General features: G+C 53.5%; 2 protein-coding genes across 4 annotated transcripts in view; one reads left to right on the top strand and one right to left on the bottom strand.

Moving 5' to 3' along the window:
• Window positions 1–14,422, top strand: part of MFAP2 (microfibril associated protein 2) — a 58,776-nt gene extending 44,354 nt beyond the window's left edge. The window contains exon 10 of the mRNA XM_059691107.1: window positions 14,410–14,422. The gene's annotated coding sequence lies outside the window, so the exon portion shown is untranslated. The remainder of the gene's footprint in view (window positions 1–14,409) is intronic.
• NECAP2 (NECAP endocytosis associated 2) lies at window positions 5,913–18,854 on the bottom strand. 3 transcript variants are annotated; one of them, XM_059691104.1, is made up of 8 exons: window positions 18,697–18,854; window positions 16,259–16,359; window positions 14,043–14,147; window positions 13,879–13,960; window positions 12,786–12,894; window positions 10,283–10,460; window positions 7,857–7,941; window positions 5,913–7,152 (listed from the first exon to the last, which is right to left on the bottom strand). In XM_059691104.1, exons 1-8 carry the CDS (start codon window positions 18,786–18,788, stop codon window positions 7,104–7,106), a joined length of 801 nt encoding a protein of 266 aa, XP_059547087.1. In that variant the 5' UTR covers window positions 18,789–18,854; the 3' UTR covers window positions 5,913–7,103. The 3 variants fall into 3 exon arrangements, with proteins under 3 accessions (XP_059547087.1, XP_059547086.1, XP_059547088.1); XM_059691103.1 differs by having other exon boundaries at window positions 7,857–7,944; XM_059691105.1 differs by lacking the exon at window positions 7,857–7,941.
• Between the last annotated feature and the right edge of the window lie 1,282 nt (window positions 18,855–20,136).

Genomic DNA, 20,136 nt, shown 5'->3' on the forward strand with positions numbered 1-20,136 from the left:
GCCACATGCGGCTCTTTGGCCCCTTGAGTGTGGCTCTTCCACAAAACACCACGTGCGGGCGCGCATGTACAGTGCGATTGAAACTTCGTGGCCCATGCGCAGAAGTCGGTATTTTGTGGAAGAGCCACACTCAAGGGGCCAAAGTGCCGCATGTGGCTCACGAGCGGCACTTTGCTGACCACTGCACCAGACAGTCTCCTACCTCGGGGCCTCTGCACCTGCCATTTTCACTGCCTGGAATGCTCTTCTCTCTGCCTTGCATGGCTGACTTCTGCTTGTCAACCAAATCTTGGCTCAAAAATGTCACCTCTGCCTGGCTGGTGTGGCTCAATGGTTGAGTATCCACCTATGAACCAGGAGGTCATTGTTCAGTGTGCCCTGACCAGGTTGCAGGCTCCATCCCCAGCAGGGGACATGCAGGAGGCAGCCTATCCACGATTCTCTCTCATTGATGTTTCTATCTCTTTCTCTCTCTAAAATCAATAAAATTTTTTTTTTTTTTTTAAAAAGGAACAATACCCATGGGCTTTAGCAAGATCACACTGGGCAAGTCTTGGCCAAGGGTGAGGTTGCCCCAGCCTGGGATCTGGGAAGGACCTACAATGCACACATATCCAACACCTGCTGCGTCCCAGGAGCCGGGGGCAAAACCCAGGCAGTGCCCGCCTGTCCCCCACAGGACCCCTGGGTGGGAGGGGTGCCTCGTCTCCAGGAGGGGTGCCCATCCCCAGGGCTGGACAGAGACGGGACAGGAGGGGCCCAGTCTACCCTGAACCTCTGTTCTGCTCCTGGTTTATTTATTAAGCAACTGCTGTGAGCCCCGCTAAGGGAAAGAGGAAATCTCAGAGGAAAACCGACACCAGGTACTCTCGTGGGACCTCCCGAGTGTCCCATTCGTGCAGACAAGGGCTGGCTTCAGAGGGAGCTGGGGAGCCCGGCCACCACAGGGCCGGCAGAGCACTGTCCTCGAGCGTCTGCGTAAAAATCACGCGGGGCCCGTTCAAAATGCCAACCACAGAGACTGGCACGGGGGCCTCAGGCCCCATTCTGAGAAACCCAAGGAGTGGAGGCCCAAATCCCTGCACGGGCCGTGTCGTCTTGGGCAACCCAGTTGACCGCCCTGGGCCTCAGTTTCCTCATCCCGAAAATGGAGCCACGTCCGACTCCCAGGGCTGCACCGCCGGTGAAAGGACATCCCGCACCGCGCCCGGCCCGCAGGAGGCGCAGGAAGGGACGTGCTGTTCGCGGTGACTGTGGGGAAGGGTCTCCTACCGCAGTTCTGCCCCGGGGAGCGAGGAGAAGCCCGCAGCGGAGGGGCGCTCGCTGGGCGCCCGCAGGCCGCCGCGCCCGCAGGCCCTGCCTCCTCCCGCCCAGCCCGGCCCGCGAGGCCCGGGCGGGATCCGAGCGGGACGCGGCAGGATGTGAGCAGGGCCCGCGGCGCGCGCTCGGTTCGCCGGGCTGTCGGCGGCGGGTGCAGCGAGCGCGCCCTGAGCGCCCCCGGCCCGGGACGCGGCTCCAGCCCGCCCGTGCGCGCGGCCGCCTTCCCGCCCTCCGCGCGCCGCCGCCGCCGCCCGCGGCCCCGCCCACGCGCCGCCGCCTCCACTCGCGCCGCGCACCCGTGTGCCCGCGACTCTGGCCCGCGGGAGCGCGCGCAGGCCGACCCTACCTTCGCGCGCCGCCGCCGCCGCGGAGTCCAAGCGGTTCCAGCCGGGAGCGAGGGGCGGGGGGGGGGGGGGAGAGGGTGAGGGGCGGAGTCTGCTCCCGACCTTCCCGCCTCCCCGCGTCCCGGAGTCCCCGCGACCCAGGGCGCGCCAGGGGGCGGCGGCGGGGGGAGGGGGCGAGGTCGCCGCCGGCTGGCCGCCGGGTCTGTCTATAGAGCGTTTACTTGGGGCGGGCACTTGTTGAGGGCTCTTCATCGGTCGCATTTACTGCTTCCCACAACGCAGCAAACTGGGATTATTAGCTCTTTTGCATAAAAGGGAAATTGAAGATTAAGCAAGTGGAGCAGCGTTCCGCAGCTGCAAAGTGGCAGAGCAGAATCGGAACCCACAGCCAGCTGCAAAGTCCCACTACGGCCTTGGCCTCGGCTCCTGCTTCCTGGCCTTAGACTAAGCTCTGGCCTCAATCAATCGCCCAAGCAGCCCGAGGGAGCATTCCCGCCCGCCCCTCTCGGAGCCCAGTGTAGCAATACTGAGGCTCCAATAACTTGACCTGCAGGGAGAACGTCTTTGTTTTCCTGATTGTCCAGCAACCTTGGATGAGGGCCTCTGGCCTCAGTTTGTTTATCTGTGAAATGGAACCCCATCTGCTGCCCCTTCCTTCTCACAAACTCATGTGCCAACTGGAATGGGATAAAGCCAAGCGGAAACCTTGCTTTAGAGGACTAAACAGTGTCGTTTCTATTTGGAACAATACATTAGGCTCTACCTGCCTACCTCTGTTCTTGAAGGCAAATCATCCACTTCAAAAGTGTAGGCTGGTCTGCAACTCCTGGCTGAGGGAGGGAGGGAGGGAGGGCTGTGCTTTGTTTGAAAACGGAAGTTGAATTTTATGATTTTGTGTTTGGAAAACAGTAAACACCCAGAAAGAACAGTAGCAGGCCTGTGGCTGATGGTTCTGTCTTTCCCCGTTGCAGGGCGACCAGGAGTTAATCTTTGTCAAAGAGGAGCCTGCTTTTTACATCTGAGAAACCACGCTAGGGGCTGCCAGTGTGCCCTTGGGGCTCTGTGACCTAGGGACTGCGCAGGCAAGGCTGTGGCCTGGGCCAGGGCAGAGAGAGCTGTTCCTCAGGGAGATTTGGTTCAACCCCTGGGGCTTGGAGTATGGAGGGGTGCGAGGTTAGGAGGTGTCTCTGGCTCAGCCAAGGGGGGGCTGACTGGCCTCTGCCCATAGGCCCCACCAGCCCCCAGGTGCCCCAGCATGGCCCAGGTCTGTGTCACCCTTTCTGGTGCCCCCTGACCTGCTGGGTCCCTACCCAGGCTCTAACGGGCTCATGACCTCACCAGTCCGCTTCTGATCCTGCCTGGCTCTGCAGGGCCCTCATTCCAGAGTGTTCCTCATCGCACCAGGAACCCATCCTTGCCCCTCCCTCCAGAATGCCTGCGTGATGCCTGGGTCTACCGGGCCCTCTCCGTCAGGCCTCCCTTGGTGAATAGTCCCTGCCCCTCACAGGCAGCCTCTACTGGCTGGTACCACATTGTGCCGCTGCTTCCTCTTACATTTTCTCACTCTGTCCTCAGTCCCCCTGCACATTTCTGCAAAGCAGGACCTATGCTGCAAAGCGGGTTCTAGGATTATTTCCATTTTACAGGCCAGGAGACCGAGACTCAGAGAGGAGCAGTCACTTGCCCAGGGACACACAGCAGGAGTTTCGGGGGCTTCCAAGCCATATCTTCCCTATAATCACATGATTTTTGGAGGGCAGCAGACACGGCTCCTTTCTCCGTGACCCTCCTACCTCCAGAGCCCAAGGAGGCTCCTGCTGGGAGGCAGGTCCTTTCACCAGCCTCCCCTTGGGAGGCTTCCCGATGCTGGGGCTGCTGTTGTGCTGACTCAGTGCTTCAGCTCAGCCTGCCTTATGGTCATTTGAATCCCCAGGGCCGCTGCCCGCCAGTCACCCTGCCCCATAACCAGGTGGTGCCCAGTCCAGCGACCCCCGGACCAACTACCAAGAAGGGAGGTGTGCTGGGTACTCACCTGCTCACCGCAGTGGATTCTAAATCTGCAACTCAGGTAACTGGGAAGCAAGTGACAGTTACTCCCCCCGGTTGCTAGGGCCAAGAGCCTGCCTAATCCGGGCGCTAAGCTGGGTTGGACTCTGCCCACCAGGCGTTCCAGTTAACTGGATTTGATGGATGGCTTATTTTATTTTATAGAGAGAGAGCAAGGGGGAAGAGTGAGAGAGAGAGACATTGATTTGTCGCTCCACTTGTTTATGCATTCATTGGTTGATCCTTGTACGTGCCCTGACTGGGGATCGAACCCGCAATCATAGTGTATAGGCATGATGCTCTAACCCACCGAAAGACCCGCTGGGCAGTGTGCCGCAGAATTTTAGTAGTTTGTGTGCCATGAGATGAAAAAGGTTGAAAATCACGGACCTATGGAATAAAGACCCCCCCCTTGGCCTGTCATTCAACACCTGCCATATTATTGCTTTAATCCACGTGGAGGGAATGGGAACTTCCACGTATTAAGCAGGTCGTATGTGCCAGCTCTGTGGGCAGCACCGCTCAAGTATATCAACTTGATTAGAAGCACAGATGCGGGAGCCAGACTGCCTGGGTTCCAATCCCACCTCTGCCACTTAGTAACTATGTGACTGGGCAAATTACATAATCTAACCCTCCCTCAGTCTCATAATTTGTAAAACTGGGATAATGAAATGAGTTTTATGCTGAGTGCACAGAACAGGGGCTAGCACAGAGTAAGTATTATACAATCGCTACTATCCACGTAAAGGTGATTCAGACCAAACTATATGATGGGCACCTGCTAGCACTTTATATGCCTCATCTGAATGACACTTGGGTTAAGGAAGGAGTCTGTGGCCACACATCTAACCAGGAGACAGCCTAGACCCGTGGCCGGCAAACTGTGGCTTACGAGCCACATGTGGCTCTTTGGCCCCTTGAGTGTGGCTCTTCCTAAGCCTTAGGAGTACCCTAATTAAGTTAATAACAATGTACCTACCTATATAGTTTAAGTTTAAAAAATTTGGCTCTCAAAAGAAATGTCAGTTGTTGTACTGTTGATATTTGGCTCTGTTGACTAATGAGTTTGCCGACCACTGGCCTAGACCCAAAGCCCAGATCTGTCTCCAGAACCCAAGTGCTTACCTTTGATGGTCTGTACTGCTAACGAAGAAGGGATCCCCCTAGGTCTAAACTTCCTCATTCTCAGCTTCCAAGCATGTAGAAAAATGGGAAGTGAGCCCTAACCGGTTTGGCTCAGTGGATAGAGCATCGGCCTGCGGACTGAAGGGTCCCAGGTTCGATTCTGGTCAAGGGCATGTACCTTGGTTGTGGGCACATCCCCAGTAAGGGGTGTGCAGGAAGCAGCTGATTGATGTTTCTCTCTCATCGATGTTTCTAACTCTCTATCCCTCTCCCTTCCTCTCTTTAAAAAAAAATTAATATTTAAAAAAAAAAGGGAAGTGATGGGAAATAGACAAAGCTTTCTCCTCCTGAGAATCCATTGATGCAATTTCCTTATCCTTATTCATTGGGCACGAGGATCCTCAATTCTACTTTTCTTTGTTCTCCCTATACTAAGTGGTTATTTCCATAATAAGAAATAACAACTACATTGTTTTTACAGAACCCTCAGGAAAAAGTGCCATGGCCTTTTTGAACTTTATTTTTTGACCTCCGTATGCCTGTCCGCCCTTAGTATTTAGAGAGATGCTTCCACAGGAAGGCCATGGTGGGCCAGGGCCCCCGCCCATGTTAGGAGGCAAGGAGACCAGAATGTCCCAGGATGGCAAAAAGGTTATACTCTCATAGATGCACGGCGAAGAAGGGACTGGTAGCCTTAGAGCAGAGGTCCTCAAACTTTTTAAACAGGGGGCCAGTTCACTGTCCCTCAGACCGTTGGAGGGCCAGACTAAGGTTTAAAAAAAAAAAACTATGAACAAATTCCTATGCACACTGCACATATCTTATTTTGAAGTAAAAAAACAAAATGGGAACAAATACAATATTTGTATTTGCATGTGGCCCGCAGGCCGTAGTTTGAGGACCCCTGCCTTAGAGCAACAGGGCCCAATTCTCTCACTTTGGCCAACCTGAGACCCTGGCCCAGCCTTTAATCTGTACACGTGATCAATGGGGAACGGTGGTTGTGAGCTAGTCCTAGCATCCTGGACGGTTTAGGGGCCATGCCCCCAAGAACAGGTTTGCCTTAGACATACATTGACAGAAGTAAAAATATTTATTTTTTTATCTTAGAAAACTGGCCCCAGAAAATGGCCAATACTTTTTTCAGTTCATCATCTTGACCCTTCACAAGAGAAATCTTTTCATCAAGAGGTAAAGTATGTTGATAAAAGCAATTTTAGAGGTGTGCTCAGATAAAATTATTTTGTATAAACCAGCAATACAGGCAAAACTAAAGTACAGTCTGAGCTCTGTCATGTACAGCCCATGAAGGAGAAAAGACAGTAAGAGGTTGTCTGCAAACAAGGCCCTTAAGAAACCAAGAAAACTCCAGTCCACCAGGAACTGCACCGTGAGCCTGGGAACCCCCCCGAGTTGCCAGGAAGGCTGAACCCCCACCTCCAAGAGAGCAGCTTCCACTTTCCTGCCCAAACACCGTTCCACCTGGCTTCCAGCGCCTGCCTTGGCTCTGCACCGCCTACCTGGCCTGGGAGACAGGAATCCAGGACACGTGGCTGAGATGAACGCCGCTGCCTGAAGCTCAGGGCAGCACCTGCGGCCCACAGTGAGGAATGTGTTCAGAAGCCCTTCCGGGGCACACTGCAGGAACGGTTCCTTTTGCAAAGGTAAAAGTTAGTGCAGATCAGCCCATGAGCAAAGCAAATATTAAAAATTCTAGAAAGCTGGTTAATGCTCCCAATTTCCCTTCTGACTGTCTGTTCAAGCTGCAGCCTATAACCTGCTAGAAGCCAGAAGGAAGCCCTCCTCTGAAGGCGCCTTGCCGGAAGGGGCTGCAGCCAGCGGGAGTGCAGAAAGCTCCCCTGCGCACAGGGCTCCCAAGGCACCGGTAAACCCCGAGAAGGGCTCATCTGAATCCAGGCAGCACACTGAACCCCTTCTTTTGCTTTTGGGGCTTGTGTTTATTACAGGTCACTGTGGTGGAAGTAGTAGGCTCAGTCTCTCTCACGTCAGAGGGCAGCAGGGACAGGGATCCTGGAGCTTGTCTTCTCGTGTTCTGGCCGCACAATTAAGTCCCAGGAGCAGTGTGACATGCTGACAATTTACTGCCTAACGGCCCAGTCTGTCAAGAGTCAGGCAAGGAAGAGAGGAGAGAGCCATGCTCCAAACAGAGGCTGGCGAGGGAGTGCTTCGTCTCCCTTCCTTCGGCCCAGATGAGGCAGCTCCTTCCCGGAAGCTGTGTGAGGATTAAGAAGAGCTGTGCTCAGCTCAGAACTGGACCCAGTCGGTGCCTGGCTGAGTCTGGCTGGAAGTTGCCCTGTGAAGGGAAGACAGGGAGGGGTGAGAGGGTTTAGATGTTTGAAACTACAAAGCAGATAAAAGGTGGCTTCTCTCTGGACAAAGAGAGCTCCATCACTAGGTTGCCACATTTCTGCCATCTTCTCAAGAAGTCAGCTCTGACTATTCTAGAGCAGAGGTCAGTAAACTGGAGCTTGGGGACCAAATCTGCCCCCTTTATTTTACAAATAAAGTTTTATTGGTGCATAGCCATTCATTTACATATTGTCTGTGGCTGCCTTTGAGCTGGAAGAGCAGAACGGAGTAGCTGAAACAGAGACAAGATGGCCGGCAAATTCTAAACTATTTGCTATCTGGTCCTTCACAGAAAATGTGTGCTGACTCCTGTCCTAGAGCCTGGAGCAGTAGGATTTTAGCACCTTTTCACCCCGACCCCAGGTAAAGGCTTGAAATGTTATGGGGTCAGAGAGGCATAAGGATGGGCCTCAGGGGTCCCGGAAGGAGAGGCCAAGGCTAGAAGCCAGGTTAATTCTCAGGGCGGTGCTCTGGGCGGCTGGGCCAGGAGGGAAGGAGGAGGTGCTGGGAGTGTGGAGGCCAGAAAGAACTGCAGGAGGCGGCTCCAGGCCACCTAGCAGAGGAGCAACAAAAAGCCTTCCTGGAGGGAGATGCGCCACCCATGCGGGTGCTCTGGGCTCTGTCCCACCAGAGAATGTGACTCCTCACCCTGTGGATTTTGCAAAGTCTCCCCAGATGTCCGCGGTGGCAGGAGTGGCAGGCGTGAGCTGCGGCCAGGACACAGTGGCGCCTCCTACTGATGTGGCCAAGTCCGATGGGTAAGAAGAGAAGAGGAGACAGGAGTCAGAGATCTTTCTGGTTTTCTCAGTGACCCTGAAATCAGTCTCATGATTCCAAGTGGCTGAGAAGGACACACACAGAGACGTGCTTTTGGGCAACTAAACATCAACAAGTTGCCACATTTCTACCATCTTCTCATGAGCCCTTGAGGGCTCCTGGAGAAAAATCAGAAAGCCACATACAAGGTGGAGGGGAGGGGTGCCAGTGAGGGCGGGTCACACACCATCTGTCACACATATCTGAAGTTGACCCTATTTTTTAACAGTTTATATTGAAAATCTGTTTAAAATTTACCCTTTCACCCTGGCAGGCATGGTTCACTGGTTGGGGTATCGGCCTGTGTACTGGAGGGTCGTGGGCTCGATTCCCAGTTAGCATGTACCTGGTTGCAGGTTCGGTCCCTGCCCCCCATCGGGGTGCATGTGAGAGTGAATCAATTGATGTATCTCTCTCACATCGATGTTTCTCTCTGTCCCCCTCCCCTTCCACTCTCTAGAAATCAATGGAAAAAATATCCTCACTCCTCGGGTATTAAAAAAAAAAAAAAGAGTACCATCTCCTGCCCTGGCTTCTTGAATGGAAAATGCCCACCCAAACTGCAAGATCATCTTCACACAAAGCCCTCAGTCCAGTGTCGGGATCATCCAGCTAAGACAACTGTGTGTCAGACATGTGCCAAGTCCTGAGAGCTAAACTGATTAGGGGTCGGGAGAGCCATCCAGAAAAGGCACCACAGAAGCTGCTATCTGTGCACCTCTTTGCCGAGGTGGGTGGCACAATGGGGCCTCAGTGCCTGCTTTTGTGCGTTTTAGGCACCTCCCTGGACAGTGCTGCCAACTGTCCCTGTGCCTGCCATCCTCTGCCTTCCCACCAATCTGTTATTTCTAATCTGCTCTGGGCTGAGACCAGATAAAACTCAGGCCCTCAACGGTTTAGTTTTATAGTTCACCACGTGCTTAACATCCCTTATCTCCTCGGAACCTCACCACAGTGCCTGGGGAAGACTCGCCAGGACCAGCTGTGTGACTTTACGCAGGCCACTAACTCTCAGTTCCTTACGTCTGAAATAGCGACAGAACAGGACTGTCTAAGGATTAAATAAGCCAATTTATATGGAATGCTGAGAACAGGCCCAGCACAGTGACAATAACATTAGTAATATGGGGCTAACAAATGTGAGCACTTACCATGTTCATAAGGGACATCACATTTGATCGCTACAAGAGACCTATATTGTAGGTATCATTACTACCCCATCCTACAGATGAGAAGACTGGGGCACAGAGAAGTGGCAGTTCTCTGAATATCACACTACTGATAAGCTAGAATTTGAACTCAGCCAGTCTGCTCCCGCCACTTCCTGGGCTGGGCGTTCCCCAAAGGGCTGACGTTGGAAGCCTGACCTCCAGATAGGGGAGCCAACGTCCACGAGCCTGGGATGGAAAGAAAGCAGGCTTCCTGCCTGGAGCCTGCCTCCAAGCTGGTGGGCAGTGTGTGGAGAAAGTGGGCTGGTAACAATCTCCCAGCCGGGGGCCGGCCAGGGCATCAAGCAGGGTGGGGAGGCTGGGCTGGGAGGCCAGCACTAGGTACTAACTTCTGGAATTCCAGGGTCTCTAGAAGGCATTCCTTACATCCTGAAACACCCACCACACAGCTTGCTGGGGGGACTGCCTCTCAGCTTCTCAGCACCCCTATGGCCTAGCTCCAAATGAAATGTCCCATTTCATTTCTCACCACTCACCTTGGCGCTCCTGTGCTGCATCCACCTCCCTCAATACACCAGGTGTTTAAAAGTCTGAGCCTTTCTGCTCTTCTCTCTGAATGGAGTCCCAAGTGTTCCCTGCCCCAGTCTCCTTCCTTCAGGGCCCGGCTCAATGTGACCTGTCTTGTGAAGCCGCCCCCCATCCTGGGGGCTGGCAGTGACTCCTGCCTCCTACTAGCTCTCAGTGCCCTGTGAGCACAGGCTGTGTCTCCATCACCCACTCACTCAACACTCCCTGAGCAGCCTCTGAGAACCAGGGACCATGTGATGCCTCACAAATGAGTTGAAGTCCCTGCCCACCAGGGAAGGACAGACAAGACACCCTAAGAGTAAGTGGTGGGAATCAGGGGAACAGGGGAACCCTACACCCAGTGTGGGCAGGATCAGCTGTGCTGTGCTCACCTTCCTGCTGGTCACATACAGCTACTAAACGGCAGATCAATGAGTGAAGGAAGGAAAATCAGCTGCCAGCAGGGAGAGGAACTCACAGGCACAGACTTGGCAGCAAGTACAATCACCCCCAAGCACTGACCTGAACCAGGAGCAACTGCTGGCTGGGCGAGGGACCCCTCTACAGACAACTGCTCCCCAGGGGGAGGGATGAGGGTGGAGGGTTTCGCCCCCGGGGGAGGGGGCAGCAGGCTCAGTCCTCCTGTGCTGGCGGGCCGTGCTCGGGGAGTCCCAGCGGCTCCTTCCTTCTTCTTCATGTTCTAAAGAGAGGAGAAGAATGTGAACCAGTCGGTTCTGCTGGAGCCCCACCGCTATCAGAAAACCCACAAGGAGGGCCAGGTGACCCCAGTCCCAAACGTGTAAAACCAACAGATAGATGGTCAAGACCCGTCCAGCACTTCCATTGTTACGAGATGTATTCAACGCCTCACAATTCTAAAGTTCTCACAAACACATTTAATTTTAACACCTGAAATTATTAATCATCGAAAACAGCAAAATCAAACATATCATGATACACCGTGATGTACCCACCAGAATGGCTAATACACAGAACATAGCTACTGACAAGGGTATGGAGCAACCAGAAGACTCATACTAGTACAGTGCCCTGGCTGGTGTGGCTCGGTTGATTGCTGGTCAGGGCACATGCCCGCATTGCAGGCTTGATCTCAGGTAGAGGGCATGCAAGAGGCAGCTGATGGATGTTTCTCTCTCTTTCCCTCTCTCTCTAAAAATCAATAAAAATATTAAAAAATAAAAAAAGAGCTCTCATACGCTGCTGGTGGGAGTGTCCGGTGGGTAAATGCCTTTGAGAAACTGTAGAAAGCTAGGCACCTGAAGTGATGTCCCTGCAATTCCCCTCAGACACACCCCCAAGAGAAATGCCCATGTCTGGGCCCCGAGAGACATGCGCTGGAACATTCTTAGCAGCACTACTTGTAATGGCCCCAAACTAGAAGCTACCCAAATGTCCACCATCAGTTAAAGGGGTAAGTCATTGGATACATTCTCACAATGGGATATGCCACCACAATGAGAATGATTCATGCAACAGTGTGGAGGCCTCGCAAATACACCAGTAAAAGAAAGAAGTTGTCCACAATAGGGTACAGAGTGTATGACTCAATTAATAAAAGTTGAAAACAAAATTCAGGGTATTCGGTCAGGCAGTGGTTACTCAAGGTAGGTAGTTACTAGGAAGAGCAGGAGAGGGGCGTACAGGGCGCTGATAACCTGCTTCTTGATCTGGAGGCGGGCCTGTGTGGGTAAATTCCGGTTTTAAAAATTCACTGAGCTCTGCACTTTTCTGTATGCGTATCGTACTTCAATAAAACATTAAAAAAAGCAAAAATCTGAGCACCAAGCGTGAGCCAGAAATCTGGAGGAGTTACAAGGATGAAGACGACCTGGATCCCTACTTGTAAGGAAAGCAGCAGCTTAGTCAAATGCTATGACCACAGCCCCAAGTCAAAAGCCCTCAGAGCTCAGTGTGAGTCCAGCGAGACTGGCTGTTTCTGGCTCTAGGACCCTGGGCAAGTCCTGTAACCTCTCCAAGACTCTGTTTCCTCGCCTGTAAAAGGAGAAAATATTTAATTCATGAGAAAGTGCCTGAAAACACTACCTGGCACACAGCTGCACAGTGAATGTTAGTTTCCTCCCAGCAAGAGAAAGAATCACACCCCAACCAGTCCACTGCATTTTCTCTTAAGGGCCAGATAACTCCAAGGTCCCAAATCATCACTAGCACGAAGCAGAAGAGAGGAGAAAGAGATAGTAAGTCAAGAGGAAGAGCATTATTTTAGGGTTACAAAGTTTCTTCAAAATCAAATCCATGTGGTCCTTGGTTCCCCCAAATTATTTCAACTCCACCCCCGTAGTCGATCAAGGCCAAGTCTTGGCAACCTAGCCAGTCCAATGGCAACTAATAGGGAAAAGCCAGAAGCAGGGCAGCTCAGGACAGAGACACAGAGAGCCAGGACCACACCACCAGCAGAAGGTACCCACGACCCCCTGTGCCCATCCTGATGTCTTCCTGCCCACAGCACCCCCAAAGCTTCCTTACTCAAGGGGTAAGGCCAAGACGCAGCTTGAAATGGGCACACTGACCCCCACATAACAGCCAGGACAAAGTTCCCAGCTCTGGCAACGAGTGATGGATATTCCTTCTCAACGCAAAGGCTTTGCACATGCTGTTCCCTCCTCTGGAGTCACCCTTTGACCCTTCCTCCCTTCTTTACAGGTCACTTCTTCCAGGAAGCCTTCCAAGAATCTCGTAACTCTGGGCTACATACACACCTTTCCTCTAGGAGCTCATGCACTGAGGACATCCCTAGGTCATAGAACCTCTCCAGCCATGTTGTACTCACATCTTGACTTGCCCGTCTCAACTCTACTTGAGAGGTCAGCAGGGCCCTCTCATTCACCCCCATGTGTCACTGGCACAAGGTAGCTGCTCCATAAACACCTGCTGGACTGATGAGCTGAATTGTGAGAAAGAGGATGGGCTCTGGGCTGGGCTCAGTGCGGTGGCCACAAGTATCATCTGGTCATGGCCAATACAGCCAAGCAAGGGTGGGACTCACCGCAATGTTGAGCTTGATGGTCTGGCCTTCCTTGAAGCCTAGGTCCAGTTTGGGGCCCTGGTCTGGGTTCTGGGCTTGTTTTGCAAATTCAAATTGCTGTTTCACCCACCTGCGGGGAGGAAGGCACAGTGAGGAAAAGACCGGCTGCTCTGCATCCACACACTCACTTCACCACCACCTGCCACCAGTCCAGGACGAGGCTTTTATTGCAGCAGATGGTAGAGGAACGCAGGCTGGGGAGTGAGGCCTGAATTCAAATCCCGCCTGTGACACTTAAGTAGTTGCATGCATATCAGTTTCCACATCAGCAAAATGGGTTGAACAGTCTACGTCTTAAAGCCTGTTCTAAGAATGCAATGAGATCACGTATGTAGAGCGTGCTAACGCTGGTCTTCAATCTGAGAACTTGGCCCTCTACTCCCCAGCACTTGGCATGAGAACTAAGATAAGGATTCCACTTCTCGCCTCACCCCAGGGTTCATAAAGCAGATGGTGAGAGACGACAGATGCTAGGTAGGCGAGAGCAACACAAAGGTCTTCCATAAAACGCCCATCCATAGCCACCTGGGGCAAGGGCCCCAGCACAGGGAAGAGCCAGAGAGGCCTGCTTGTGAGCAGCCACACACTCCCCACTGGCTGGAAGCCAGGGGCGGAGGCCTGCGGATGTCAGGAAGCAATCTCCCTGCCCTGCCCTGCCCTTGAGCTTCAGAAAGGACCACGGGGGCACCTGCTGGGTGGCCTGGGAATCCAAGCACCACTTAGTCTATCAGAGCAACAGGCCCAGAAAAGCCACAGGAACCTGATGAGGACTCTGGCTGCTCAGGGGCTTATAAGGGAAGAAAGGTGACCCCTCAAAGTCTGGGCAGCGGAATGAGGTGGCAGAAATGGGCCTGAGGAAAAGGACATGACTTCAAAGCAGAGAGGAGGCCTGGAAGGATGCAGAGAAGCCGGCCTGTCCCAGAAGAGAAGTGAGTTGTCCTGAGGCTCTGCTGGAAGACAAACCGCACACCACCACCTGGGATCCTAACCTGGGAAATCATTCTGTCCAGGGAGCAGGGAGGAGGCATGAGCACGTGAGTCCCGAACCACTCACTTGAAATGGTCCTGCAATGCAACGTTGAAGTCAAAGGCATCACCTCGGTCCCCAAAGCCAAGTCCAATGAACGCCCGTCGTCCTAGAGGAGGACACGTGATCAGTCCCACGTGGAGGCAGAGAAACCTTTCTCATGAGGAGGAAGCACCGAGACCCTCACGTACCATTTTCATCTTCGATGCGGATAACGAAGTACCTGCTGGAATCCGTCACGCTCTCCACGGCTGTGCCAGGAAACTGATCCACTGGGGCCTGAGCAAAGAGCTCCCCTGAAAGCACAAGTTAGGGTGAGCCCTGAGCCCACTCAAACCTGATGTTCCTATATCCCACTGGGGCCTTTTTCCTGTGAGGAAGATGGGCAAACCTTACTCTGGGATTCAAATCAAATTCATTCTGGCTGAAGGGAAGACACAGAAATAGAACTAACCAAAGGTTTAAGTCCGATGCGACTTAGTTTTAGTATTTCTCATTTAACCATTCCATCTGGCCACCCGTTCCATCTGTCTTACACATTCACATACCTGCCTGCACCCCGAGGGCCCTGGGACAGGTATATCACACCTTCGGAAAAGACCTGGTACCTGAGGCAGGACTGGAGAGGAGCCGGGGAACCCAGTGGAAATGAGGGAGAAAGTTCTTGCACCCATAGAAGAACCTGAAGCAGGCCGATTTAGTCTCAGAGACAGAGCAAGAGGGACTGGTTTTAAAAGGAGCCCTGGTGAAATGCAGCCCCGTGTCAACTACAGCTCTCCGGGGTGCAGTGCAACACACACTTCTGTGAGCATTTATGACTGGCATCATTTCCCCGTGTGCTGATCTTTGTTGGTGCTTTAAATATTGAGCCAAATATTTTCTACTGAAACCTGTGGTTTAGAGGTGACTGCAGTCCAGGGTGAGCTGGATCAGAATCTGTGGGCCCAGAGTCCGCGGCTTCTGGTTCATTTCTCCGCCCCACCCGTTTGGTACCGGGGCATCCGGGACTCACCTGGACGTCTTCAACCTGGAGCAGTGGTTCTCAATCAGGGATAGTTTTACCTCCCCTTCCCCCAAGGGACATCTGGCAATGTCTGGAGATATTTTTGGTTGTCACAACTTGGGGGGTTGGGGAACTACTGGCATGTAGTTGGTAGAGGCCAGGGATATTGCTAAATATCTTAAATTTGACTTGACAGACCACAACACTCCCCTGGCCCCAAATGCCACTAGTGCTGAGGCTGAGAATCCTTGGCCGAGTGACTGGAAAACGAGAGTCAAACATGACCCAGTAGGCATGACGCCAAGCTAAGAGCATCCTGGGTGAGGCTTGATCCTGAGCAGTGACTGGCTATTACATTAGGTGGTTCCCTTAAAGTCAGTTCCCAAGGGAACAGGTGTTCCATTCCCTTGTGACACCACCTGGCACATCCCAGCAAATCTCACAGCCAGAGTTCTCTGGCCTGGCCATGGCAGCTGTCTCCTCTACCTCCTCTGCAGACAATGCTCACCCAGCCAACCCCATGCTCTAGTTCACACAGCAATTGGATGGGTTTCCAAGAACCTGGTGAAGTAGGAACTAATGCGATCCCTATTTCCACAAAAAGGCGGCCAAGGCACCAGAGGTCATGTGACTCATCCAAGGTCCCACAGCTCAGACACAAATGACACAGTTCTGAGAATTCACTTGCCTAGGAGTCTTTGCACTTTATACCACTGCACGAAGAAAAATTTCTACATATTAGAAAAACAGACGACCCAATGTCGAGGCACCTGACTGAGCAGGCACTGTGCCCGATCCCTGCTCTGGGGACTAGGCTATTCCAGGCCGTACTGCCCTCCACAGCCCACCCGGAGGCACTGGTGGCCCAGGGCTTCCGGAGCGATTTCCCCAAAGTGGCCCCTGCCAGCTGACCCCAACACCGCCCAGCCTGGCTCGTCCTCTCACCACAGAAAGAGCTAAGGAGGCAGTTCCAGCTCTTTCAGTTAATGGGCGTGGTTGGTCTGGGGAGTCACCATTTAGTCGACAAACAGAATTCTTGAGCAGCAGAGCTCAGCGGTAAAGGACTGTGTCTTCACCCAGCGTGTCTCAAGGCGACCTCTAGGCGTTCCCACTTGGGACCAACCTGTAGGTCTCCTCTCCTTGGGCTCCAAAATTAGTATTTTTTTAAGGACCCCCCAAAAGAACAGGTGCTTGGCAAGAAATGCCCCCTTTAGTGCTTGTGGACAGTGGCTACTACAATTAAAGGTGAGGGAATGGAGGAGGCTTAACGGTGCACTCTGGTCTTTGATTTCCACGACAGGTCCCCATGACCCCCGAGAGGCCTCATCAGGCCGGGGCTGCCTCTCCCTTCGCAGAGTGGGAGGCATGGCGCCTCAGCCCCGAGCAGGCCTCCCCTGACTTTACCTGAGGTCCTGTCCTCCAGCTTGATGTAGGCCACCTGCCCTTTTGCAGTGATCCGCAGCCGGCCACTCCATGACGGCTGGTCCAGCTGCCACTCCGCAGCCCTAAGGGGACAAAAACCACTGAGCCTCTGCCAGAGGCTCCCGCTCCATCGCTCCAATGCTGGGGGTGGGGTGGGAAGGGCATGTGGGCTGCTCGCTCTAGACCAGGGGTTGGCGAACTTGCTCTAAAAAGTGCCACACAACCTGTCACAACTGCTCTGCCATTTAACCGTGAGACAGCTATACCCAGTACATGGCGTATTGGTGCTCGAAGGGTAGTAACCAAATGGCCTGAGTGTGGCTGTATTTCAGGGGCATTTTGTTAACATCGAAATCTGAATTTCATATAATTTATAATTTTCACATCATGAAATAGTCTTCTTAAAAAACTCCCCCAACCATTTAAAAATGGAAAAACCATTCTTAGCTTGTGAGCCATACAAAAACACAGTGGGTCTGTGTGCTGACCCTGGTTCTAGATTAGAGACCTTCTCTGAGGTAGGACTTCCAGTTTTCTTTCCGTAGAGGAAGTAGCTCCTGGGACCTGTTTGTTTAGGACACTGCTAGGCAGCGGTGGTCAGAGTGACCATGTGGGATCACTGAGACCAACTTGGGAGAAAAGTAGAGAGGGGAGCAATCATTAGCAGAGAAAAGGAGAGCAAGAGAATATCCACATGAGAAAAGTGAGTGGATGTTGAAGAAACATTCCAAAGGCATCCTGGACAGGAAGAAACCCAGGGTGCGGCTCAGTGGTGGAGCATCGAACCATGAACCAGGAGGTCCCGGTTCCATTCCCGCTCAGGGCACAAGCCAGGGTTGCCAGCTCCTACCCCAGTAAGGGGCGTGCAGGAGGCAGCTGATCAATGATTCACCATTGACGTTTCTATCTCTCCCTTTCCCTTCCTATCTCTGAAATTTAAAAAAAGAAAGAAATCCAAGAAGTCATGGACTTATCGCAATGGCGTCTTTTGGCTCTTTTAAAGCAGAAAGCAACTCTGTAAAACCCCCAAATAGCCAACAGCCTTGGGTGTTTCCACAACCCTTTCCGTGGAAGTCCCTAAGTGTAATGCCAGAGAGACACCATAACTGTGGCCTCGGGTTGTCTGCAAGGCCACACAAATGCAGACTCTCAACTCACAAGTCAGCGGACTCCGTTTCAGTTCCTCTTACTGGGGCAAAAGGCCTCAGACTCAGGCTGAGCAGAGCTCTGAAGCTGAAGTGCAAGGCCGACCGTTTCCTCTATGGCAAACCAGCCAGCCCTGACACTTGGGATCCTGGCTTTCCGGGGGTCCAAGAAGGGCCAAACCTATTTTACTGAAGGACATGGGGGTCGACGACCATCCCTGGCTTGGCGGCCCAGGTCCGGCTGGATGACAGAAAGCAAATGTGCTTTTGGCGCTACTACGGTGGCTTTCATACGATTTTAAAATCGCATCATGGATGTAGCTGGTGTTCCATAAAACATCTGTTCACTATAAAACCGTGGGCTATGAGCCTGTGTTAACACAATAGGAAATGAACAAGAAGCCAGATCTGTCGACACCCCGTCATTCTTGGGGTGCAGGCCAGTCCCGATTTCTGTATTTCCAAATAACTTGAACAAACGCTGCCTTTCAAAAGCCACCCACCCGCCCTGTGGCACATGATAGTCAGCCATAAGCTAGGCCGTCTGTACCAGGTACATCTTTTCCCCTTTTAACAGGGTTCGTTTTCTTCTGATAGGTCATACATGCACGATGCCAACAGGACAAAAAGGTATACAGTGCCAGGAAGTCCTTGCAACCTCCCATCCCACTCCGGTCCGCGCCCGGGGGGCCGTTCCTTCCAGACACCCCGCATGTACTAGCACATGTGTGTTTACTCGTCTCGGGAACATTTCGCCAGAGAAGCGCAGATGGATTCCTCCCAGCCGCCGAGGCTGGGGGAAGGCGAGACGTTCACGCCACGGGAGCTGGGCAGGGAGGGGGTCCCTGGCTTCGCCATCGGCCTTAAGCTCCCCGGAGCGGTCTTTCTGGCCGGTCCCGGGCTCCCTTCCTTCCCCTCCGGGGTTTCCGCCGGGGAGAGGGCCCCTCCCCACTGGAGGCGGCCCAGGATCCCTTCGAGGCCGTCGGCGAGCTTTCAAAGAGAAAGGTTGGTGACACCACCACCACCGCCGACCACTTTTAAGACACCTGGAAGCCATCGGGTCCCCAAGCGCGAGACCAGGCTCTAGCGCCCTCCCCGCCACGGAGAGCCGGTGCATCCCTGCTCTGCCCACCAACCGGGGGCCGCCGCAGCATCACCTAGACATCCCCGCTCGCCCCTCAACCGGCCGGGGCCGTCCTCCGCTCCCACAGTGGGCGTGTCGGGCGGAGAGGAGGGGGTAAGTCGGGCTTAGCCGGGCCCGGCGGCGGCGGTCACCTGTAGCCACGGTTGGTGGCCCTCGGCGGGATGCGGTAGACGTGGACCTCCGGCTTGACACACAGGACCGACTCGTACTCGCCCTCCTCCATCTCGATGCCCACAGCCCGCCAGACTTCCGGCTCCTTCCAGCCCGGGGGCCGGAAGCGGCGCGACTCTATGACCCGGGTCGGGCTAGAGTGGCAACTCGCGGGCCTCAGCGCCTCCAGCGCCTCCAGCGCCCGCGCGCCCCCTGCTGGAAACCCTGGTTCAAGACACACGGCGGACCCAGGAGTTCGCTTGATGAGAACCAGGGTTCTCTGGGGACTCCCCTCTCCCACAAGGCCTCGCGGACCGCAGAGAAAACGTCAACACTGACTCCACCGAGGTCTGGTTGTGGATTGTCCCTATCGCCTGGACACTTACATCTGGGACCCAGTTGCCCGAGATTCAAAGCTGTGGCGACTTGCACAGCCCACCCTGAAGACTCTCTCTTGCAGCCTTTTGCCTCCTCCTCCTGACTCTCTAAGACTCTCTAAGACTGAGGCTTCTCCTCCTAGAGAAATCCATACCTGACCCACCATGCTCAGTGGGATGCCCCTACCCGCCCACCCTTATCCTAACCCACGTGCCCAGGGCCTCCTGTGGCCTAGGCTCAACAAAGAGTTGTATTCAAAGCAGCAACGTTTAGTAACATAAGTGTGAAACTGAATAAAGAAATCCCATTTAAGCCCAGCCGGCATGGCTCAGTGGTTGAGCGTTGACCTATGAACCTGGAGTCACGCTTCGATTCCCGGTCGGGGCACAGGCTAGGGTTGCGGGCTCCATCTCCGGTGTGGGGTGGGCAGGAGGCAGCCAATCAATGATTCTCTCTCCTCATTGATATTTCTATATCTTTCTCCCTCTTCCTTCCTCTCTGAAATCAATCAATAAAATATATTTTTAAACAAAAGGAACCCCATTTAAAGTGGAGCCAGGATGTATATGGTAAATGGGAATGCAGCTCTTCTCATGCCCCAACTCCCCCTCCCACCCTGTGGGAATGTAGTGAGGCCGTCTGTACGTGGACTGGGAGACCTTGGGAGCCTGGCCAATGCTGGGTCTAAGAAAGGCCGGAGACCCCTAACAGGTTTGGCTCAGTGGATAGAACGTCGGCCTGTGGCCTGAAGGGTCCCAGGTTCGATTCCGGGCAAGGGCATGTACCTTGGTTGCGGGCACATCCCCGGTAGGGGCTGTGCGGGAGGCAGCTGATCCATGTTTCTAACTCTCTATCCCTCTTCCTTCCTGGATTGTGAACAGCTAGTGCTTCACTCTTACACAGCTTGCATGCAGGCACTTCCCCTCCCACCTGCCCTGTTTTGCTTTGTTTTCTGGACTCTATACACCAGTGGTTCTCAACCTTGGCTGCACATTAGAATCACCTGGGAATCTTTTTAAAATCCTGATTTCTGGGCCTTATCT

Source organism: Myotis daubentonii, chromosome 3 (genome assembly GCF_963259705.1).
Source record: "Myotis daubentonii chromosome 3, mMyoDau2.1, whole genome shotgun sequence".
NCBI classification, from domain to species: domain Eukaryota; kingdom Metazoa; phylum Chordata; class Mammalia; order Chiroptera; family Vespertilionidae; genus Myotis; species Myotis daubentonii.

Bases quoted from the DNA above. Each gene is read 5' to 3' on its own strand.
- NECAP2 (XM_059691105.1), bottom strand. From the start codon at position 18,788: ATGGAGGAGGGCGAGTACGAGTCGGTCCTGTGTGTCAAGCCGGAGGTC. The intron at 13,961-14,042 runs GTACGTGAGGGT...GTCCTCCTCTAG, and splicing joins CCGCATCGAAGATGAAAATG to GACGACGGGCGTTCATTGGA. The intron at 12,895-13,878 runs GTGAGTGGTTCG...TCCTCCCCGCAG, and splicing joins GCATTGCAGGACCATTTCAA to GTGGGTGAAACAGCAATTTG.